Source organism: Electrophorus electricus, chromosome 11 (genome assembly GCF_041902795.1).
Source record: "Electrophorus electricus isolate QZ-2024a chromosome 11, ASM4190279v1, whole genome shotgun sequence".
In the NCBI taxonomy this organism is placed as follows: Eukaryota; Metazoa; Chordata; class Actinopteri; order Gymnotiformes; family Gymnotidae; genus Electrophorus; species Electrophorus electricus.
The window spans coordinates 30,180,188-30,205,158 of record NC_137507.1 but is presented as its reverse complement, the minus strand read 5'-3'; the positions used below and the strand labels follow the sequence as shown (position 1 = coordinate 30,205,158).

General features: G+C 44.2%; 1 protein-coding gene across 2 annotated transcripts; it reads left to right on the top strand.

Annotated features, from left to right (window-relative positions):
- Positions 1-891: 891 nt before the first annotated feature.
- On the top strand, positions 892-18,403 carry LOC113568006 (integrin beta-1-like). Of its 2 annotated transcripts, XM_026996162.3 has the most exons (17): positions 892-1,213; positions 7,125-7,191; positions 7,609-7,694; positions 10,293-10,509; positions 10,918-11,088; positions 11,338-11,576; positions 11,854-12,009; positions 12,104-12,199; positions 12,341-12,430; positions 12,681-12,821; positions 12,989-13,191; positions 13,297-13,535; positions 14,552-14,774; positions 14,891-15,120; positions 15,298-15,464; positions 15,990-16,073; positions 16,627-18,403. In XM_026996162.3, the coding sequence occupies exons 2-16, from the start codon at positions 7,125-7,127 to the stop codon at positions 16,065-16,067; spliced, it is 2,403 nt and encodes an 800-aa protein (XP_026851963.1). In that variant the 5' UTR covers positions 892-1,213; the 3' UTR covers positions 16,068-16,073; positions 16,627-18,403. The 2 variants fall into 2 exon arrangements, with proteins under 2 accessions (XP_026851963.1, XP_026851965.1); XM_026996164.3 differs by lacking the exon at positions 15,990-16,073 and having other exon boundaries at positions 893-1,213.
- Positions 18,404-24,971: the final 6,568 nt, after the last annotated feature.

The window sequence follows — 24,971 nt, the reverse complement described above, 5'->3', positions numbered from 1 at the left end:
ATAACTCATATGTGATAACTCCTATGTGACTGATAACTCGTATGTGATAACTCATATGTGACTGTGATAACTCGTATGTGTGACTGTGATAACTTGTATGAGATAACTCATATGTGACTGTGATAACTCATATGTGATAACTCATATGTGACTGTGATAACTTGTATGTGATACTCATATGTGACTGTGATAACTCATATGTGATAAGTCATATGTGATTGTGATAACTCGTATGTGTGACTGTGATAACTTGTATGCGATAACTCGTATGTGACTGTGATAACTCGTATGTGTGACTGTGATTACTTTCTATGCGATAACTCATATGTGACTGTGATAGCTCATGTGATAACTCATATGTGACTGTTATAACTTGTATTTGTGACTGTGATAACTCGTATGTGATCGACTAACATTTTCTTTATTATTTATTATGTTTTGAAAATCAATTCATATACAAGATTTCAACTTTCACTACTTGTATTTGTATTAAAAGCAAATTTAAGTATAAACCATAAGATTAAAATGACTTTAAGACTATAAAAACACATATTCATTCAGGTGTGTCCAAACCTTTGCCTGGTACTGCATATGTATGTGTTTACAATGTATTTATAAGTGTTTGCATAAACAGTATTTATAGTATAAAGTGCGTTTCACTAGTATAAATGTATGTTCCGAACACCCTGGTCCGGTGTCCTGACCCCAGAGGTCAGCAGTAATGCCAGTAGTCAGGCTGTGTGAGACACTGCAGGTGTGCGTGCTGGTGTTAAAGGTCATCGCCGTGCACACCACCCGCCATGCAGCGTTAACGGCGCTGAGTCACGGCTCCGCCTGCGTTTCCGGTGTGGGCGGTTCTAGATAGAGAGCGAGTGGCACGAGCCTATCCACGTCCGCCGTCCGGAACGTGAGCTACTCTCTCGTGAGCTAGGTCGAGCTCGGCTCGTTGCCCTTTGTCTCGTTTTTGTATTTGATCCGTGACCTTTTTACACTGTCGTTTTAACATAAAAGGACCCAGAAGCCCTTTGTAATATTTCTATGTATACGCATATATCGGCGCGTGCTGGTAATCGTAGACTTCGGCTATAAATTCCGCAACCGAGCGCGAGAGCGAAAAAAGCAGAGTCCGGGATCACGCGAGGATATTCCTACTAACAAATGTTGCTTTGAACACTTGGTCGTGTTGAATTGCCGCCGGTGAACTCGTGTTAAGGTAAGAATTTGTGTGCAGAAGATTAAAACTAAAACTGCTAATTGTGAAGGTAGACATGCACGCGGGCTCCACTGCGACGCGCGCGCAGTCTTCAGAACTCGTGCTGCATCTTGGAGTCCCTCGGGCGTCGCGAGTCTTCTGCGGTCGTGTGGGTGTGGGGTACGAGGCGTCGGATGGGGGTTTGGAGCTCGGCTCCCAGCTGCTTGTTCTACAATGTTTTTATCCTCCTGACTGGGACTGGGTTTGCCCTGCTGGGAGGACTGGGGACTAGCCACTGAGGCCTGGCCAACGGGGCTTTATTCGGTAGTTAATCTTGTCCTAATGGAAATGTCTCCCACAGCTTCGTTATTCACCCTACCGGCTTTAAAACTTTACTGGTACAACTGGAAACGGATGCACACGAACTTTAAAAGGCCCCAGTAAACCTCTGTTCCAGTTAGATATATGTTACAGTGGAAACGTAGATCATGTGCTGAGAGAAGAGTTTCCAAGAACTACAGTAATCTAACGAAGCTTCTACTTGGTCCACACCCTAGACTCGTCTGTCGCGCGCAGGGACGGGCACTGCGCCATCCTCCCTCTCTCCATCCGTTAGAAGGTGCAGCCCTTTTCCATATCTGGACTTGGAATTAGACAGCACAAACCTCAGAGCCCTGCATCTTAAATCCTGTTTTATTCTGGAGTCGTTTGTCAATCTGGACTGAAAGCATAACCCCTAACATACTATGCCCGAGCGCTCCCACACCGCTGTTTTATTACCACGAGCTGAATTAGTAGAGCCTTATTACTAGAACAGGATGTAGTAGTAATAATTAATAATAATGTGGTTTTACAGTGTCGGATTGAGATCTCTCCCACTCTTCTAACAAAGAGAGAGAGAGTGAGTTCAGAGTAGCACAGCAAAACAGGAAATGCAGTGTTGAAACATCCATCTGTTTAACCCCAACCAGATTTATACAGCCGCCCTACAGGGCATGCGTTCCTAAGACCCTGGACTTCGTCCTCTAATAGAACAGTTATAATTATAGACAGGTAACGCTAATAGAACAGTTATAATTATAGACAGGTAATGCTAATAGAACAGTTTTAATTATAGACAGGTAACGCTAATAGAACAGTGTTAATTATAGACAGGTAACGCTAATAGAACAGTGTTAATTATAGACAGGTAAAGCTAATAGAACAGTTAATTATAGACAGGTAACGCTAATAGAACAGTTATAATTATAGACAGGTAACGCTAATAGAACAGTGTTAATTATAGACAGGTTGTGTCATTTGCTGAGTAATTCTGTTGAGCTTCACATCCATAACCTGAGTGACACACAAGCTCCAAAAAACGTTTATAACAAACAGCTGAGTGACTGTGTGTGTGAGCGCATGCTTAACCCCCTAGTGTCTGACTGTATTTGTGAGGCCTCTAACAGAACAGGTCTGTCTGACGTGGTGTTTAGTCATGAATGTATAAAAATATGTAGCAGCATAAATCCCAAACAACTCCATGTGTTTGTAAGAATATTAGGTTAGCTGGTCACTAGTGAAGAGAAAGTGTGATCTGTAGCCCCCATGGGTGCTATTGGCTGGATGACTTTACTCCTATGCGGTGTTGCTTTTTGCCTGTTAGCCAGTTTCCTACTTACAAACCTTAATGAAAGATGTAAATGTTGGAGATTAACAACTGTCACAAGAACACCATCTTGAACAAACCTTTACTTCCCAGGTCAACTTATCACCTGTGAATGATCCGTACCTTAAACAGCAACAAACTTCAATAATGTATTTTCTAAAGTGCTCCACAAAACTAAAAACACTTTAGCTTTATAATCTGTTTAACAAAAACAAACATTTTTATTCATGCATTGATGTATTATTTTTTAATTGCGTTAACGTCCAGAGCTTCTAGCCTGAGGCACCTTACATAAGGAGCAATGAGCGTCTAGCAGCAGTCTGGTCTGAGGAGCGTGTACGTAGGGCCATGCATGCAGGTGTAGAAGGCGGACCACTTCTCAGTTCTGCTTTTCACCATATAAATGGGATTTCTTTGACATTGGTAGGATGATGGGGTCATTACATGACATGCCCAGCAGATCCCAGAGCAGTGCCAGCCACTGCACATGGGCTCAGGTTTGTGTTCTGACTGACCTCAGCACTTTTCCTACGAGTTTGTGTTCTGTGTGTTAGCTGATGAGTAAAACTGGATGTTTTAAAGCAGAGCACAGACTGGAACAGAAGACACCAGAGATGCAAGTCTCACTGCCGTTGTGTCTCAGTGTTTGTCACGGTTCTAAATCCAATTTCTTTTCCTGCCCTTACATTTCATTATGCCATAAGAGCTGATCCCAGATCAGGTGTCCGATGAGCACTGTATGTTCAAACTGTGTTCTGATCTGCTGAGCATGTCCACTGGTGGTCTGACTCACTTCCTGTCTGTGTCGTGTTAACAATGAGGCAAGTACGTCTGTAGTTGAGTGGTTGTGCGGACTCCCGGAGCTCTGGGGTGCACTAGCTGGAGATCTACTTTGGAGTTCTCAAAGCCTGACTGATGTATTTTGGCCTTGAGAATTAAAAACAGGAGCAGTCTGAGCCCAGATCAGCAGCATTAGTATTAATCAGAGGTTTGGAGTATCAGTTATGAGGAAAAAGTTAAGCCAAGTAAAGGTGGAGTTTTCCATCCCAGCCGTGGAGACACATGGTCCTCCGTGTGTGTGTGTGTGTGTGTGAGAGAGAGAGAGCTGAAGAACAGCAGCAGATTTTAATTACGTAAATGGCTCATTGGCTATGCCATGTGGTTGAGGGAGTGACCAGTGGCCTGTGATACTCAACCCAGTATGAGCAGTTTGCAGTTCCAGGAGCTTCTCTTAATGGAAACATTGCTGGCCTTCCTTCCACGTGCAGTCTGGACGTCTGTAGTGAGTACACAGCTGCTGGGCCTGTTGGTCTGGCGCTTCCTCAGTGTGGAGCTAAAATGCTGGAGGAATTCAGAATGGTGACACATGGAGCCATTTATGGAACATCTCTGAGAGGATGTCTCCTGGGGTGGGGAAGAGTTAAAGCTGTAATCTTATTGGTTGGTTCCCATGTCATTGTTCCTCCAGAACAGGCCTGAAAATGTCGCCGCTCCCTGGGGGAGAGGGGAACCCCCATACCCTAACTGGGAATCATTAAAACAGTTCTGGAGAAAAGGTCCCTTTTTCCTTAATGCAAGTACCATTTGGTCAGATTGTGAATCTGAAGGAAAGTGCAAATAAAGGAAAAAAAAGCTTTCTAAGGACATCAGCGACACAAGATATATGGGGGGCAGTGGTGTCTCAGTGGTTCTGGTACTGGACTAGTAATCAGATGGTTGTGCATGGTGAGGTGGCTGTGTGTAGGGTGTGTATGCTGTCTCAGTGGTTCAGGCACTGGACTAGTAATCAAATGTGAGGAAATGGGACTATGTTGGGTGGGATAATACAGATTCCATCATCTCTGAGATGGCTGATGTGAGGGAAGAAAGAGACCAACAGTCAAAGCCAGAGAGACCTTTGTGTCTGAGACTGGAGTGAAGAGCTCTGCATACAGCTGGCCTGTGTGGAAGAACAAATGAATCAGAACTTGCCTTTAGTTAACCAGTAACCATCAGACTGAGTCAGTTAAATGTGTCATAAGGTCATATGGGGTCATGCAGTCCAAAAATGGAGGTTTTTGGCCATTCCTCAGCAAACGGGAAGCATCATGTAGAGATGTGCAGGGGACAGGCAGACGTGTGGACATGCGGGGGGCACAGGCAGATGTCCCCCACATCTAAAGGTTGGGAGGATGTCCACCTTTGATCTCCAAGCACATGTCCAAAGCAGCAGGAGGGTTTAAAGACGAAAAGATCCGTGCAGCCAAGTCCCACCTGACTGAGCGTCTCCCAGCCCCCAAACTAAAAACTGGTTTTGCAGTGAGAGGTTGTTCTTCCCAGTACTAGTCTGAAGGGCATAAATCTTACAAAAGCAACATTTTTTGTTTTTAATTTTTTAAAGATCTGCTGATTTATAATGAAATTTGTTTGCAATAAAAATCCTATTGAGGTGTCAACAGTGTAAGTGTACGTTACACAAGTCTGATAACGTTTAAGGGTGTTGAGTCACTGTAGTGGTTATTCATCCTGTTTCATTTGTTTCAGTCTCATACGATACACACAGACACTAAACATGGGACATTACGTGTGTGTAGTGATATGTAAAGTCTGTATGGAGGGAAAAGCTTTGTTTCTCTGTTTCTGTGTGTGTCCAGTTGAGTTGCACAGGAAGAGGGTGTTTGGGGTGGGGTGGCGGTTGCAGCAGAACAAGGTCACTTCCTGTCAGGTTTGTTGTAACACAAAACTGGTCTGGACTCTTGATGGTGGCACGTAGTCATGACTGGTGACTACCAACTGGTCTTAGTAACATTGTGGTTGTTGCTGCTGAAGGTCTATTGGCAGCGCACGCACACACTCTCTCTCACACACGCGCACACACACACACACACACAGTAACTCTTAAAACATACTGGCTAGGACAGTTTGATTAAAACAAAACATGAAATGCATTTGTGATATTGAGGGTGTTGAGTGGTGTGACGGTGTGTGTGGTTTGGGGAGCTGTTAGTTTTTCTCTTCCAGACCCAGTAAGGCCAAACCAGTAGTGTGTTAAAGCCTCGTCATGGCAACTTTTAAATGCTTATTTGATTTTGTCAGTAGAACTTTACTGGGTTTTGTCACTAGAGTTTGTAAATGTGTTGGACATGTTCAGACACAAGTATGAGGTGAGGGGGTGAACTCCTGAGACAACAGACTTCAAATTGCTTTACCATATATGGGCATGCAGACCTCTCTGTCTCTCTCTCTCTCTCTCTCTCTCTCTCTCTGGTTTACTCCAGCTAAGTGGAATGCTGAATAGTGCATGCTGCTGTTGCATATATAAACTCTAGTGGTGACACACATTCAAGGTTCATTACTGGTTTTTGTCTTTTTGTTAAGACCCCGGTTCAGCACAGGAGCTGTGTGTTGTCTAGACTCTCAGAAGACTGAAACACTGATCTGTTGTCTAGCCCTTTCCTGTATTAGACACGTTATCTCTAAAGACTCGCCATTCTCTTTGCAGACACTAAAAACAGGAAATGACATCAGTGTATTTGTCTTTGCAAATTTTACAGGTTTGGCATGTGTTGGGGCTGAAATGTGGTGCAGAGACATGCCCTTTTCTGCAGTGAGTGCTCACGGGCCGGGCCTTAGCCGGAGTGCTCATCAAATAAACTCTTAGTGTTTTTATATATTGTATTAGAGTTCATGTAGTCTATATAGTTCTATATAGTTAAATGTGATGATGACTGTAGTGTGTTTTATTTGCTTGGAACTGCCAACCCAGCTGTGTTTAGAGAGACACACACACATCTGTCACAATCTTTTATTGCAGATTCTAAAATAATTAAATCTTTTGAGTAGCAACACGTCTTGTTTGCTATTAATCTGCCACAGCTGGAAGAGATTTACAGACACAGATCACGCCTTCGGCTCACCTCCTTTGTTTTTGCATGGCTTTTGTTTATTTCCAGTAAGTTTCACACGATTCTCGTCTTTAATCTATTCCTACAGAGGTCAAATGATTTGATCATTCCTATTTTATCAACACACACACTGTAATTTAATGAGGTAGTGTAGAACAAAGACACTGTTACTGAATGAAAGCTGTAGATAGAAGCGCTATATGTTTGCATGGATTCCCCGTTAGCGGTCAGGGTCCATGATGGTTCGGAACCCTACCAGCCTGTCTTAGCCATGCCAGCACAGGTCTCTGCTACGTGGGGATGGTTTAGATGGAGATCTCTCTGGTGTGGAGAGATTCACACGTTAGATGGAGCATTTGGCTTCACTCTGCTGTCTGTCTCTGTCGTGTGTTTTTTATAGATGGAGGTGAAGGTGGTGGTGATGGCAGCTCTGCTGGGGATAGTCTCAGTCTGCAACGCTCAACTAGGTAAGATCACACGCATGAGGCCAGCTGGGTGACTTTTATTTTGTTATAGTTTAGCTGTTCACAGGTGGCTGAGCTGCAAATCGGGTCGACCGCACCACGGTTTCAGATCCATGACCGCTCAGAAGATGGTAAATGTCTGTCACGGGGTGCAACGTTTTAGCAGAACCGTTACGCAGACAGCGGGTCCTTTAGCGGAACCGTTATGCAGACAGCGGGTCTTTAACGTTCCAAGACGTCTTCGCATTTAAAAGCCTGCAAGATATAATGGTGTGATTAAATGGCGACCCAGCTCTTAGAATAAGCAAACGTACGAACTGTTTTGCAGCAAATCATTAAGTGGTTGATGTTTATTGGTGGTAAATTTTGTATGTGTCTCTCTTTCTCTCTTTCTCTCTCTCTCTCTCTCTCTCTCTCTAGATGGTAATGAATGTACTAAGGCATCAGCTCAGTCTTGTGGAGAATGTATTCAGGTTGGAGAGATGTGTGGGTGGTGCAGCACAGAAGTAAGTAACTCAAAATACTGAATCCTGCAAATACTCCAGTAACTCAAAATACTGAAATCCAGTGACTTTAAATGCTTTTGTAACTCAGTACTACACTGTAGTAACTACACAAACTGAAGTACTAAACTTCAGTATAGTGGAGTGTTATGAGTTGAGGGGCATTAGAAAAGAGAGTGCTCTCTCTCTCTCTCTCTCTCTGTGCATAAATCTGCAAGACCGGGTCAGATTTGAAACGTGAGTTGAGAACGACAACTGGTTATCCAAAGTTGTGCCCAGGACTACGGGCAGCTTCAGATGGTGATACCAGCGAGGTCTTGAAGAAAACTGTAAGGGCTGGCAGTTCCTGTGATGTTCAGAAGCTGTTTTACTGGGATTCAGCTTCAAGTGGTGGGTTGTCATCCATGACGCAATGTCAGTCAAGCATGCTGAGATATGTCTGAAGACCTGCGTGTCAGAGGGTGAGGAAAGAAAGAAAAGGAAAGAGAAAGCATGAATTGGGTGAGAAGCCATGAGAAGATATTATATCACCAAGAGAATGACTATACAAAGAGAAGAGAAGGGGGCCTAACACTTGGCCCTGGGGGACACCAGTGGAGGGTCTGCATGGATTGGGTGTGGATCCTCCATGTCACCTGATAGGACTGAAACCATCTCCATGCAGAGCCAGTCACACCAAGGCTGGAGAGAACAGAGAGAAGAATGTTGTGGTACATGTCCAGAAGATAAGGAGTTGTTGATGACAGAGATGAAAAGAAGCAGATCTCTTGAGATTGTCTGGAACAGAGTGGAAGGAACGGGATCCAGCGGACATGTAGTTGGATTGCTGGAAGTCAGGAGTTGAAGAATTTTGTCTGAGGAGAAAAATAAACCAGAGAGTTGGATGTAGGGGAATGGGAACAGAGGAGAAGGACTGGAGGGAAGAGTAGAAACAGAGGAGAAGGATTGCTGCAACCATCTCAAAGAAAGTGATGAAATACTGAGGAGTAAGAGATGAGGGGAAGGGTTAAAGAGAGAAGAAAAAATAGTGAACAGCTTGCATAGATCAGGTGCTGATCATTCAAATTTTCCTCTGTAGTTGGACAACTTTGCAGATGCTACTTCAGATGAGAACTTGGAAAGGAGAGACTGGTATGAGGTCTGATTCTAGGTGAGATTTCCTTCACTGCTTTTCTGCAGTCCTTAGTTCTCTCCGGTGGCAGTGGAGTGTTTCTGTTAGCCAGGGGGCAGGTGGGGAAGATCTCACAGGTCTAGAGGAGAGAGGGCACAGAAGATTCATTGATGAGAGTTTAGAAGGGAAAGTATTAGTAACTGTATCCAGAGAGAGAGAGATGACAGTCATTGTGAGGAAGGGCGGACAAAATAATTGAAGTAAGGGAAGCGGGAGTTATGGAGTGCAGATTGCAACAGAAGGAGGAACAACACATCGGGGGGGGGGGGGGTCTGAATGAAAAGAGAAGGAAGGGAGAGAGAGAAGGATAAAGTGATGGTCCGAGAGGTGGAGGGGGGTGACTGCGATGTCTGAGGTTGTGGTGGTCCGGGTGAAGATCAGGTCTGGATCATTGCCGGCTCTGTGAGTCAGAGGAGAGTGGTTGAAAGTGAGGTCAAATGACATTAACAGTGGAAGGGTGCAGGAGGAATGTAGCTTGTCTGATGGAAGGTTGAAGTCACCAAGGAGAATGAGTGAGTTTTCTTCAGTGGACATTGACTGAGGAGGACATCAAGCTCATCTCTGAAATTATCTAGGAAACCTGGAGGGTGGTAGATGACAATGAAAGCCTTCTGCAGGTGTTGAACAGGAGTCGTCCTAATTTAACAGTTCATTAAGTGCTGAGTCCGCCCCCAGTTCACACCCAAGGCCCAGGTGAAACCACACCTGCAGTGAGTAATTACAGCTAACAGCAAAAAACGTAATTAGATTTAGACAAGAAGCCTTGTAAGACAAAGTAAGCAAACCATTTCACTGCGAGTTATACTGTGTATGACTATGTATGTGACAAATAAACCAAACTTGAAACTTGAAACAAACTCAGAGCTACCTCAACCAAGAAGAAGACGATCCCAAGCACACGCTGCTGACCTGTGAGCTGAACCTGTCTTGACGAGCTCGGCTACAACTGCAGAAGACCCAAACCTACTGCACTCTCCAGAGTTGCGGTTGGGGTTAGTGTTGGAAGATCTCAGGATGCATTGTACAGGGTACCTGCATTCACTGTCTAGAATGCAGTCAATAAAATGGGAGTTTGTCCCCCGTAAACTCACAGAGATCATGCAGGTTTTGTTTTTTTGTTTTTTTCATAGGCCCCACCAGGGCTGTTGAAAAGAAACAGCCCTGGTGAAGCTGGTAGTCCTGAGGTGTTGGATTAGGAATTCCCACACCTCCAGGAATTCCCACACCTCCACCCCTCCTGGATCAGAGCTTAACCCCCTGCTCTAAATAATGGTGCTTTTCACTTAGGCTGCTTTGACCACTGAATTATTACCAGATTAATAGAATTCTGGTTATTCGGGTGAAAGAAAAAACAATCCTCATTTCAGCCATTTTGTGAGTGGTGTTAATTTAGCCTTTGCCAGCAGTAATTGGTGGTGCACTGTGTGCAGGCGTTTCTGAAGCAGGGGGAGTCGAAGTCAGCACGCTGTGATGAGATCAAGGCTCTGGAGAGTAAGGGCTGTTCCAAAGTAGAAAACCCACGCGGAAATATCACCATCGACGAGAACAAACCCGTCACCAACCGCAAGAAAGACGGGTCGGAGAAGCTGAAGCCAGACCAGATCACCCAGATTCAGCCTCAGAAACTCACACTCAAGCTGAGAGCAGGTGCAAAGTTCAGCTCCGCTACAGTCACAACACTACAGTGATGTTCAGAAATATTTCACTCAAAAATGCTAACATTGTTAATAAGAAATGGATGCTAGCGGGGGCCAGTTAGGATTGCACATCATTCTTACTGGTCCCTGCTAAGTTTAGTCATTAGTGTTCATTAGTTAGTATTAGTTACTATTTTTTGGGGGGGAAAAATAGTTAGACAATTGTAATTTAAAAGTCTACATGGGTATGTCAAGCAACCCAAGAAACTGCACAATTCTGGCTCTGTCTCAAGGTTCTGTTAGTGTAGACTGGAGCTCGTTAGGGTCTCGCTCTGTTAGCGTAGACTGGGGGTTGTTTAGGGCTCATTCTGTTCTTAACACCTTCTGCTCTGTTAAGTTGATTGCCTTTGTGTTGTAGGTGAACAGCAGAAGTTTTCTCTGAGGTTCAAACGTGCTGAGGATTACCCCATTGACATGTACTATCTGATGGACCTCAGTTACTCCATGAAAGATGATTTGGAGAATGTGAAGAACTTGGGAACAGACTTGATGCATGAAATGCAGACCATCACATCAGACTTCAGGATTGGTAGGGCTGCTTCATAAACTGTGCCCCTAAACGTAGTAGAAAGTGGCAGCTGTACCAGAATAGCTGCTGAAATGTGTCTAGACAGGGTGACTCTCGTACCTTGTGCTTTAAAACGGATCCGTTTAAGCTCATTGTATGTGTCACACTAGAGCTACTTCACTCTGTACGTTACATTTGGTTGTGTTGCAGACTTTCCAAATGTTGTCCAAATTTGTTTGTGTGTCCTACATATCTACTGGTTGTTGCCAGGGTTTGGTTCCTTTGTGGAGAAGACTGTAATGCCCTACATCAGCACGACGCCAGCCAAGCTTCTGAACCCCTGCACCTCGGATCAGAACTGCACCAGTCCCTTCAGCTACAAGAACGTGCTGAGTCTGACTGAGGACGGGAAACGTTTCAACACCCTGGTCAGCCAGCAGCAGATCTCCGGAAACCTGGACTCTCCAGAGGGGGGCTTTGACGCCATCATGCAGGTCGCTGTGTGTGGGGTAAGACTGTCCACAAGACCGGAGTCATCTAGTCAGTGCGTGAAGTCCTCTGTCCCACTACAGTGATGTGTACAGGGAGGCAGTTACGTAGGGGGTGTTGTGCAAGTGTTTTTTAAGAACCCACCTAATGAAGGTTTTGGAGGGTTGGGGTCTGAGTAGGGTTGGTATGTTTTTATAGGCCTTAAAGTAGTTCTGCTTGTGTTTAACTGTAATTCTTCCAAGAAGGTATTTTTTTCTGTCATCTCTGAAATGCATTTATTTTGTTTGGGTTTTTTAGGAGCAGATAGGCTGGAGGAATGTGACTCGACTGCTAGTCTTCTCGACGGACGCTGGTTTCCACTTCGCTGGAGATGGGAAACTAGGCGGCATTGTGCTTCCCAATGATGGGAAATGTCACTTGACGAACAACATGTACACAATGAGCCACTACTATGTAAGCCTGCTGTAATCCAGGACCTGGCAGTGTACACACACACACACACACACACACACACAGACAGAGTACTGATCGCCATCTTTACTTATAGGACTACCCTTCCATCGCCCACCTTGTCCAGAAGCTGAGTGACAACAATATTCAGACCATATTTGCAGTGACTGAAGAGTTCCAGCCGGTCTATAAAGTAAGAGTTCCCAGCCTGTCCGTAAAGTAAGAGCCCTGAAGCTCCTGATTGTGGCAGACACCTCACTGAAAGTAAACAGAGATGTCTGTAGATTGCAGGATGGCCAAATCAGATTCCCAAATGATGACCATTTGTTTGCAGGAGCTTAAGAACCTCATTCCCAAGTCTGCTGTAGGAACACTGTCTGCAAACTCCAGCAATGTGATCAAGCTGATTATCGATGCTTACAATGTGAGTAGCACCAGATCACATCAGTATCCGTCTCTGTTTGCTCAGTCTACTGGAAACTGCTGTAGGAGATATGACAGATTTGCTATAATAGCTGTAATTTGATACTACAGCTTTGTAAAAACAAAATGATTTTTTTTTTAATAAAAAAAAATGGTTTCAATAGGGTATCCCAGTTACTGATTACTCGCGTGTATTGAGTGTTTGCATGTAATGAACACCGTTTTATTAACTTTGTGCGTTGTTTCTTCAGTCTCTGTCCTCTGAGGTGATTCTGGAGAACAGTAAGCTCCCTGAGGGAGTGTCCATCTCATATGTGTCTCACTGCAAGAACGGAGTGAGTGAGACAGGAGACAACGGACGAAAGTGCTCCAACATCTCAATTGGTGATGAGGTGAGATCAGACGTTGGGGGGGAGAGATGAATCTGTGATGACTGAGAGATTTGGGTAAATACTGGCCGCAAATCAGGTCACTGTTGTCAGCTACGTAAGTAAGGTCTCTTTTAACGTTTTGCTCATGAGGTCTGTGTGATGTCATACTTTCTTTTCTCGTCATGTAGGTGCTCTTTGATGTAGCCATCACTGCCAAGGGCTGTCCATCTCCTGGGAAATCTGAGACCATAAAGATTAAACCACTGGGCTTCAACGAGGAGGTTGTGGTTGTCCTCAACTTCATTTGTGAGTGCGAGTGTCACAAATCGGGAATTCCCAACAGTCCAGATTGTCACTTTGGTAATGGAACCCTGGAGTGCGGGGCATGCAGGTGAGGGAAGCGCCCCGGAGCGCCTGCACACACCTGCACACGAGCTGAGAGGAGAACACACCTGCATGTGAGATGTGTAACTCCTACTTGTTCGTCCTCCTACAGGTGCAATGAGGGTCGTATTGGAAGGGTTTGTGAGTGTAGCAAAGACGACGTCAGGACAGAAGATCTGGACGCTAACTGCAGAATGGACAATGGCACAGACATCTGCAGTAATAACGGAGACTGCGTCTGTGGGACGTGTGAGTGTAAGAAGAGAGACAACCCAGAGGAGCGGTATGAGGGGAAGTACTGCGAGTGTGACAACTTCAACTGTGACCGCTCCAACAACAAACTCTGTGGAGGTACGAGCCCCTTGTTACCTCACTGCTCCAGCACAAGAGCCTGCAGTTCCTGTGTTCATGACATCAGTCGCACCAGACCCCCAATATTTGAGCTTTTTTCATTGTTCTCTACATGCGTATGATGGCAAACCAATCTGAGCCTGACATTTTTAGCTATATTTTCCAGTTACATTTTGTAGTTTAGGGTTAGGGTTTTTTTTTTTCTATAAATTTACCACCAGTTCAGTGTGGGTGAGTTAGGGCTGAGTTCAGAGCCTTGAGTTCCAGATGATGCCCAGGTTTACCTCATTTGGTGGGTCTTAATTTCAGATGCTGTTTGCCATATAACCACAGTGTGGACCATGACTTGGGCTTTTCTAGAACTTGCTAGTAAATGTATTCAAACTTGACTCGTTATAAATACAAAAACAAAAGTGCTAAATCTCTCATGGGCTCGGCTTCATTCATTAAAGTCCACTACTGTTCAGGAGAAGTTGTCGTATGTCCTCAATCTGCTAGCAGATCTTTAATCAAATGGCTGCTGACCCGATGCCCTTGTGGAACTGGTGTCTGGTACCCAGATTGTAACCACAGACATTAACCCACATGGTTTACAAACTTATGGTCCTTAACATGACCTTTGCTCCCCACCTAACCTATCTCTAATCTTTGCATTGCACATTTGACGTTTATAGTTTGAATTTTGGACAATCCCAAGATGAACACTCAGTAGTCACTTTTTAAAATGTTCATCACAGAATGTTCTTCATAGGGTTAGGGTTGGACACATGTCTGGGGTAGTTGTGACATCGTGTGTGTGAGAGAGAGATTATTATAATGCTAGTTGACATTTACAACTAGGTGTCACTCAAGTCAAAGATGAATCCACATGCTGTAAAGAGAGAAAAATGTTTCTGCTTCCAGTGTAAATGGTTCCTACCTGGTTCATATCTCTTCATTCTGGTCTACTCACTCATCTTTTTCTCCAGTTCACACAGACCGTTTAGTCTCTCCAACATTGTGTTTCTGTCTGGCAGGTCATGGTCGGTGTGTGTGCAGGAAATGTGTGTGTGACGCTAACTACACAGGCAGTGCATGTGACTGTCCTCTGGACAAACAGCCATGTATGGCTAGTAACGGACAGGAGTGTAACGGTCGAGGACAGTGCGAATGCGGTGTGTGTAAATGCACCGACACAAAATTCCAGGGCCCCACCTGTGAGATCTGCCCCACCTGTCCAGGAGTCTGCGCTGAGCACAAGTGAGTCCCGAGTAATGCTGAGTGTGTGTGATTCCAGACTAACATCCCTGACGGGGCACTACACATGAGGTGTAATTAGCTTGGGTAGCTGACCCATCGACCTTCTCCCTGTACAGAAACTGTGTCCAGTGCCTGGCATTTAAGAGTGGAGAGCTGAAGGACGTGTGTGAATCCACATGCAAGAACTTCAAACCCATCCTGGTGAAGAAGAAGGAAGACCTTCCTCAGCCAAACAGCCAACCCTTCCTCACACACTGCAAAGAGCGCGACGCCAATGACTGCTGGTTCTTCTTCACCTACGCCACCAAGAATAACACTACTGAAGTCTACGTGGTAGAGGAGCTGGGTAAGGGACGCCATCTTACAGCCCTGGTGCGTCTGGTTCATCAGAGGAGCTTCTCGTCTTAGCCAGTAAATGTTCTGAGGGAGACAGATTTTGCCAGACTAGTTTCCTGATGCAGCCTTTTCTGAAAGACTCGTAAATGTTTCCACATTCATGTTCTTTGCCTCACTTCAATCCCAGAATGCCCGGCTGGTCCCGACATCATCCCCATCGTAGCAGGCTTGGTCGCGGGCATTGTTCTGATTGGTCTGGCCCTGCTTCTCATCTGGAAACTGCTTATGATTATTCATGACCGCAGAGAGTTCGCAAAGTTTGAGAAAGAGAAGATGAACGCCAAGTGGGATACAGTATGTATTTCTATTTATTTATACATTTATTTAAAATATAATTTACTGGTCATAGTTGTAGCTGCAGAATGCCCTTAATGCCTGCTGGAGAGGTTTGACTGTCGCAGAAGACGTGTTAATCTGGACTGATCTAGATTGGTCTAGACTGCAGAGACACTGGCTATTTGGTTGTCTGACCAATGGCTGAAGGGTTCATTTTAACTTTTTTTTTTTCAGTGTCATGAAAAGAATCATTACCTGCCATGAGTTGTATGAGCTATGAGACTATCGTGACCTTTGTTCAGTGTAGTTCAGTACAGGACAGAGATTGTTAAGCATTTCTGTGGTTGATGGGGAAAAGTGTTGTCGTGTTTCTAGTTAGTGGATCTGTACACCCATCCACCATTGTTAGCTTTCTCCCTCATTCACTCAGCTGTTTGTCCTTTGCATCCCCCCTCTCTCTCTGTGTGTGTGTGTGTGTGTCTCTGTCTATTTCTTTGTCTCTTTCCATCGAATTCCTTTCTCTGAATCTCATCTCTCCTTCAGCAAGAGAATCCGATATACCGGAGCCCTATTAATAAGTTCCAGAACCCCGGTTATGGACACAGAAGCGGGGCGCTCTGAGCTACAGTCTGTACCTCTGCTCCTCTGTTGAGAGCTGTCTGTCTGCATGCTCCTCCTTCCCGTCTGTCTGCTCACCTCACTCTAACCTCTCCAGGTGCTGTCGAGCACATCTGATGAAGTGATTAATGATCTGTAATGCATGGCATGCTGGGATTGAATTTAACCAAATTATGATAAAACAAAGAGCAAAACAAAGTCCTGTTGGCGGGTAAAGGCTCTAACGTTGGGCTTAGTCCTGTTGGCTTGTGTGTCATTGTGTGGTCTGACATATATACTTTAAAACATTTGTGGTCCACTCAAACAGAACTGTACGTACGGCGTTGCAGCACATCCATTCGTTCTCTACTCAGATGACTTGGGTTTTTCTTTTGTTGCCTTTTTTAAATCAGATTTTGTTCTTACCTGTCAGACGTGTGTATTGTCACGTTCCTTGTGAAGGTTTCTAGGTGTGTGCTTGGAGTGATCTGTCGCTCACCAGCGTGCTGTGATGACACGACCTGATCTGACCTGGTGGGCCAGTGCACTTGTTCTCATTCTGTTCTGTTGTTTTTATTTCCAGGGTGAAAATCCCATCTATAAGAGTGCCGTCACCACAGTGGTCAATCCCAAATACGAGGGGAAGTGATGCATGAACTGGCCAACCACAACACTGTATGCAAATGAGGAGAAAAGGAGGCGGTGCTTGATCTGTTTTTTATTTTTTTGTGACTCATTTTGAATCACTTTTGTTAGCTGAGCGTTTTTCACAACATTGTTCTACTAATCTGTATTTCTATGCATTATGTACAGTGTGTATAAACTTGAGTTTTTACTTGTGGAATGTTTCAAATGTTTTAGTTCAACCCTTTTTTTCTGAGTGTGTGTTGCCACAGGACTGGCTGTGCTCTCGTGAAGGTGTGAGCTTGGCCTTCTGAACTTCTCTCACAACACTGTTTCCTAGTCCTGCTCACTACAGCGCCCCACTGTCTTAGCCGCTCGCTGTTTAGCTAACGAAGCCCTCTGGAGGCTGCAGGGTCAGGGGTCTCCAGGAGCAGGATGGAGAAACACTGCGCTTGGGGTTTTCAGGACAAATGGAGTTCTCCTGTGAGGGGGAGCCTTTACACTGGCCTCCAAACACTGGTCCAGGCCTGCTGGACGGAAACGTCCCTTTAATCGACACTGGGACCTTCAACACTGCTAGTTCCACTTTGTAATGGAGGTTACTGGTCATGTGTGTTTCTGTGCTCTGAACAAAAGCCTGGCTTGTGTTGAGCACAATGTTCTCCTTCTCTGGTGTAGCTGGGTGGAGAGGGTGTGGTGGCGTGTTCATCCTGGAACAGAGGCTCCCACCTCAGCCCCCAGACAACCCCAGTAGTTGTTCTCCAGCTTTCTACGCAGCTGAGGTCGTGTGGCCCACCTGGCCTGGGTGAGGAACCTGTTCTCTGAGGAACTTGGTTCTGGACCTGGTTCTGGTCCTGCTTCTGGACATGGCTCTATAGCTGCTCATGCCTGCATTGGTTTGCAAGCTCTGCCGTTTGAACCTGCGTTCAGGAAGTTTGAGTGACTGCTGCATGTGGATGCACTCTGAGATGTACTCGAGTTTTCAGGAGTTTTATATATTTGTAGATTCATTTTATGTTTAAAATATAAAGACCCTGAATAGCCAATCATTCTGAACTTAGTCATAGTTTTAAATTAGCGGATTCTAGTTTGATTGTTAAGCATGACGGTGTTATGTCTGCCATCTCATTTTACAGACTAGAGGCCGAACACTTTAATTCTGATTTTTGACCACTTGTAAAGTCCGAGTGCATCTGTGTGCCGTCGACACGAGTGATTGGTTTTCTGAATGTGTGTGATGCTTGATTTGAGTTTCACAGATGAAAGTGCTGCACTGTGAGGAGCGCATGTGCTGGGGGTTGTCATGGTTTTGAATTGAATTGAGTTTGCTTTTGAATTTGCGCATAAACCTCAGGTTTCTAGCTCCTCTTAGACTATGAAAGCCAAATATTTCCTGCGTTCTATGCACTAGTGAGGAGCATCATTCTGAACAGGCCGTGCTGTTCCGCGGCTGAACCGGACTGGGAGCTCGCTGACTTTGAAATGTTTTTCTGTCCTTGATGACCTCACATCAGCAACAGGAAAGGTGCAGTCGGACTGTTATGACCTCACTGCTGACGACATCATTAAGAGCCCAATGTTGTTGAGAAGGACCTCTCATTCTTACTGTCTTTTAATGCTGTTTAAATCACACGCCTCACAGACTGCCTTTAAGTGCCTGTTTATTTCTACATCATATTCACTCTCACAATCTGTTTCAAAAGTTATTTATTAAAATAAAGATCCAAATCAACAAATTATTTTTTTTTCTCTCTCTCTCTCCCCCCCCCCTCACTCTCATTCTCACTCTGTGTGTGTGTGTTTAAAAATATGGATCTCTCCCTATCTCAATATTAATTAAAAACACACAACTTAAAAAAAAAAAAAAAGGTGAATGCAACTTCCTGTTGTGTATCCTGAATCTATAGAAGAGAATTCTCTCTTCTGTTAAGTCTCTGCTTGGCTCGGACAGCCATGCTACCTTTTTGAGCTTTTAATGGTCAGTGTGTTTGCATTGTTGTTATTATCTAATTTCTTTATTCTCCCTTTATTATTACTGCTGTGTATATTTGTTCATATTTAGTTTTGTATTTACTGCTTCTAAAAGTGATGTTCTCTTCCTGTTGTATGTCATTCGGTCTATCAGTCTCCTGATATGAGAGACAGGTATTCTATCAGTCTCCTGATATGAGAGACAGGTATTCTATCAGTCTCCTGATATGAGAGACAGGTCATGAGGGCAGCAAAATAAAACTGTTTGGGGTCTACAAAAATGAGTCCAGAAGGTTTGTGTTTTCCAGACACATACCTGACTGAGAAAACACTGATACAGCAAGTTTAAACCTGGATGTACCATGTCTGGACAATGGAGCCCAAGTTGGACACACCTAAAGAAGCTCTGGCAACCAGCCAGAGCTCACAGGAATGTAGGCGGGGCCAGCGAGGTGAGGGAGAATGTAGGCGGGGCCAGCGAGGTGAGGGAGGATGTAGGCGGGGTCAGTGAGGTGAGGGAGGACACCTCTGATAGCAGCTCTTTTTTTTTCTTGTTTGGAGGAGGACTGAAGTGCTGGCAGCCTCAGTGTGATGTTTACACGGAACAAATAATTAATAATATATTAATTTTCTTCAGGTTAATTTTGAAATCAGACTCCCCATCCTTGAGACTGTAGACAGCACCAGGTGCAAAGGTAAGGATTTTGGGATTATGTAGGTAAAAACTTTGAGATTATTTACTCTCAAATGCCACAACTGCTGCAGCTGTTGTTTACTGAATATTTTAACTTTGATTAATTTATTACCAGATGGTTGTGAGAGCAATCTGATATTTTATACATTTTCTGAGGCATAAATCCTTAAATTTAAAAAATGAATATTTTTGACAAGAAATCCTATTGGTAACATCCTCCAATGAAAAGTCAATTACTTATTTCACAATTAAAATAGTTAACTATGGGCTGAAATGGATTATTTGAAAGTGAGTTGGTGGTGGTGCATGCTTACAAGAGTGGCTGCTCTGAGCTTACATACAGCACCATGTCCTCCTGAAGAGCTTCCTGCTTTGAGTTAATGTGTAAACCATGGAAACATATTTAGACACGGTGCACGTTAGGACGGATGTGCACATTGATAGTCACAGCCTGCAGCAACAAAAATGTGTGTGTGTGTCTTGTGTTGATATCTCCTTCCTCTGGTTCACAGCACTATGTGCTTAGGGAGTGTCATATACAGGCAGTATTGTTGATCTATTTCTCACTCACACAGACGACACACTTCCTGGTGTGGTTGAACCTTCCTCCTGTCCTCGATGGATCTGCGGGTGTTGTTGGTGTTTGGGGTGTGTGGGCTTCTCGCCTTTAGCCTGGGTGAGACGGTACTCCTCCCTGGACCAGGACATGAGTCTGTTCTGCCATGTTGGTAAATAGAGCAGAATGAAACAAGGGCTGTCTGACACCCAGCCAAGCAGAATTCAACACAACATACAGAATTCAACACAGCAGGCAGAACTCAAAACAACAGACAGAATGAAACATGGTCTGTTTGAAATTCCTGGAGTGTTTTCTTCCCCCATATGTATTTGACCCTACTGCAGAACTTAACTGGGATTTCTGCGTACACACCAGCTGTAAACGCAGGCCGTGGTCTGGAAATGGCCCTTCTCCCTCCGTTCTGTTCAGATGCAGCATCTGTGGATGTCAATGACTGCAGGAAGTGTTCAGCTGTGTCCTTTGGACTGTGTGTCATGTTGGACAGCAGTGCGGCTGGTGAACAAGCAAAGTAATTCCACCTTTATTTGTTTATTATGACAAACATTATTAGAAGAGGCTTTTTTTTTGGAGTTCACAGCTTGATAATGACCAAACTGTAAAAGTCCTGGACCATCCTGTAAAGTCCTGGACCATCCCATAAAATCCTGGACCATCGTGTTTGAATGCCCTTCATCTTCTCTTGCTTCCTGTTTCTCATGTTCTGGCTTTAACCAACTGCTGTGTCGTGATTGCTATCACGAACATAAACATAAACATAACATTCTACTTACTGGTTCTAAATCCAAAATCCCAAATTTCTCTGATCTTAAACTCAATCTGGGTGGTGTCTTGGTCAGTTCCTCATCCACGGTTAGGAACCTTGGTGTAATTTATGACTTTATCACTCTGTTTTAAACCCCATGTTAAATCACTGGTCAAAAATGGCTAGTGTTAAGCCCATACTCTCCTCACATGATGCTGAGACCCTGGTTCACACCTTCATCACCTCCCATCTTCACTACTGTAACTCTCCTTTCACTGACGTCCCAAACACAACCATCCGCTCACTTCAATATGTCCAAAACTCATCCGCAAGAATCCTCCTCCATATAAGGAAATCAGTCCACATCACTCCTAGTCCACATCAGCTACACGGTCTCCCCATCCCTGAATGCATTCAGTATAAACTCCTGCTCCTTACATACTCCTCCATACCTAGCTGAACTACATCTGTACTGCTTCACCCATACACTTCAGTCTTCTGATCCTGAACCCCTACACTCATATGGCTCATATGGGCAGTGGTATCTCAGTGGTTAAGCTACCGGACTAGTTCAAGTTCAAGTCCCATCAGTGCCACGTTTCCACTGTTGGGCCCCTGAGCAAGACCCTTAAGCCTCAATTGCTCAAGTTGTACTCAGTCATAATTGCAAGTTGCTTTAGATAAAAGCGTCAGCTAAATGTAAAAAAAAAAAAAAAGAAGCTCCATCTGTACATTTCAGTCTTCTGATGCTGTACTCCTACACCCGAACTGCTCCACCCATACATTTTGGTCCTCTGATGTAGGTCTCCTCTCCAACTTCAGGTTGGTCTCTGTAGGAGGCAGATCTTTTATCTTTTAGTGTCATGGTTCCAAAACTCTGGAACACTCCACCTCAATCTCTCTATCTCTGATCTTCACTTTCCTCTTTCAAATTACAACTTAAAACACACACCTCCTCTCAACATTTTTATCATCTTTTTTTCTGTTAATAGATGTTAATCAATGTGCTAAATATGTTTTTGATTAATGGTCATCATGTTTATCCAAATGCTTGGTTTTAATATTCCCAGGCTTCTGTTCCCACATTTAAAAATTAGCATAATTTAAAAATGAAAACCAGATTTCAGAATGAGTATCATTTAAAAGTGAAAGTAAACTGTTATACAGAGCAGACCTGACACTGCCCAGTGTGTTTTAACTTTTATAAAGTGGAAACAGTCCTCTTCTCCGGTTGGTCCTTTTAAGGTTGGGCTCCTTTTGAATGTTGTGTTTTGAGGATAGCACTCTTAACATGTTGATGTTTGTTGCAGAACTATACGTTTCCACACTGTGAAGAGGTCAAGGCTCTGATTGACAAGAGCTGTCCCAACATCAGCATTGAAAACCCTCGTGGGAGCATCTCAGTAGACCAGAACAAAGCCGTCACCAACCGTAAGAAAGACAAAAGGCGAGAAACTGAAGCTGAGTGAAATCACTCAAATTCAGCCTCAGAAACTCACGCTGTACCTGAGAGCAGGTACAAAATTTTGTTCAACACCTGCAGCCGTGCAAGAAGTCAGACCTAACACACACACTACACCTGTGTATGCCACACCTGTACACACCACACCTATACACACACCTGTATAAACCACACCTGTACACACCACACCTGTACACACACCTGAGGACCATCAGTCTGCTCTGAGCCACTCCATCATTCATATCATACCTCGGTGTTGTAGGTGAACTGCAGCAGTTTTCTCTGAAGTTCAAACGTGCTGAGGGCTACCCCATGGACCTGTACTAGCTGATGGACCTCAATAACTCTATGAAACAGGACCAACATAATGTGAAAAACCTTGGGACTTATCTGGCTTAAAAGATGGAGGGCCTCACCTCAGACCTATAGCTCGGTGAGGAAAAAAATGAGACCACTCTCTCTCACACACACAAACTTTTTTCAGTCCATGCTCATATAAGATTTCATTCCAAAACATGTATACACCATGATCACCGTCAGCAGATAAAATAATTCTTGTATTTCACACACACATGCACTTTGGCGTGTGTTTTGTGGGCAGGATTTGGATCATTCCTGGAGAAGCTGGCCATGCCGTTCGTCAAGACCACGCCAAAGAACCTGGAGAACTCCTGTGCTCCACTCCACTGCACACGGCCCTTCAGCTACAAGAACATCCTGAACCTGACCAGCAACGGCCAGGAGTTCACTGATGTGGTCAGCTGCTAGGAAACATCCGGAAACCTGGACTCACCTGAGGGAGGATTTGACACCATCATGCAGGCTGTGGTCTGCAAGGTCAGTCACCTTCAGAAGTGTTTTACAACACTTTAGCATTTACCCCACTCTAATAGACATTTACCCCATTCTAAGAGACGTTTACCCCACTCTAATAGACATTTACCCCATCTGTTTAGACGCTTTCCACGTCTGAGTCCTTTCAAGCTTGTTCAGGCCTGAATATGAGTGTATGAGTGAGTCTTCCCTGTTCTGTTGTGTGTGTGTGTGTGTGTGTGTGTGTGTGTGTGTGTGTGTGTGTGTGTGTGTGTGTGTATGAGTGAGTCTTCACTGTTCTGTAGTGCAGTTATGAAGTGTGTGTGTGTGTGTGTGTGTGTGTGTGTGTGTGTGTGTGTGTGTGTGTATGTATATGAGTGAGTCTTTACTGACAGCTGTGCTGAATGCCTGAATGCATAACCTTCTCCTGTACATTTGAATGTCTTCCCTATTCTGACATGCTCATTTTAATTTAAAGTCTTAATTAGAAGATGATCTGAGTCAGAAGTATTGGAGCAGTAAGTGTTCTTAAATGTATAGCGCACAGGGACTCCAGAAACTAGGGTTAGAAGTTCAGCCATTGTACATTCTGACAAAAGCTGACAAAAATAGCTTACAACTCAAAAGAAGTGGTGGCATTTTTACCTGTTATACATCAGGTTCATAATAATTCACACTGTCTGTGTCTTAATAATAATTTACACTGTGTATTAATAATAGTAATTCACACTGTCCGTGTTATAATAATAATAATAATTCACAACTGTCTGTGTGTTAATAATAATTCACACTATCCATGTATTTCTTCTGTTTGTTGCACAAGGACTGTGCTGAATGTCATTTGCACGAGTCTTCATGTGTGACCAAATGCAAGAACGTAAGTCTCAGAGGTGTCGAAGAATGAGTACCTTTCCCAGCCGAACAGCAAGCGCCCTACCGCACACACTGCAAAGAGTGCCATGCCAATGACTGCTGGATCTTCTTCACCTACGAGGAAGGCAAACACTCAGACTCAGCTCACAGTGGAAAGACACCTGGTCAGAAACAAAGCTCTCTTTAAAATATCTTTCCTGCTCTAACACAACTGACGAAGCTCATGGACAGCTTTGTAATTACCTGATGTGCTGAGTCAGGTGACTCAGAGAAAGCTCAGTGTCTCAGGTGTGATGGACTAGTGGAGAGACCCACAGCTGATCATTATTTCACATAAAGGGTAATAGTTTGGTATTAAAGCTTCATAGGGTCATATGGGAGGTAGAAGTAGCTTGGTGGATATGATTGCTGACCAGCAGGCATCTGGATTGTGGGTTCAGCTCCAAGTAGCTACCACAAGACGTGGACCTTGTAGCGGAGCAGGGATAACTACTCCCATAAAAAAAACCCTCGACCCCCAAGTTGCCTCAAAGGCTACTCAAGCCCCAACCCAAGTTACTCAACCCCAGCCCAAGTTACTCAGCCCCCAACCCAAGTTACTCAACCCCAGCCTATGTTACTCCTATTGTGTGTAATATATTTTCCTAAAGTAGGACTTTGCTCCCTGTCCTAGTAAATGCTAAATGTAAACCCTTTTTATTTGTAGTTCCTGAGAGCCAAATTACAACAATCTTTGAATAAAGTTGAATTAAATAAATTCTGTAAATCCAGTACAACTCTGATTATGGCATGGCTGGGATTTGACTTCATTCCTGGAAATCATCTGCACCTAACTGGGGAAAAAATGGTCAGATGTTGTTGGGCCACACGGAAACAGGGACCAAACCTAGGTTTACACTTTTTCCCAGTATAAAAAATATTGAATATGAAGAACTGTCCAGTGTACTGCATGTCCCATGATTTTCTGTTTGGTTCCAGAGTGCTATACAAATCCTAACATCATTCCTATTGCGGCTGGTGTGATTGGAGGCATTGTTCTGATTGGTCTGGCCCGGCTTCTCATCTGGAAACTGCTCATGATTATTCATGACCACAGAGATTTCACAGAGTTTGAGAAAGAGAAGATGAATGCCAAGTGGGACACAGTACGTACCTACCAATCCAAATAG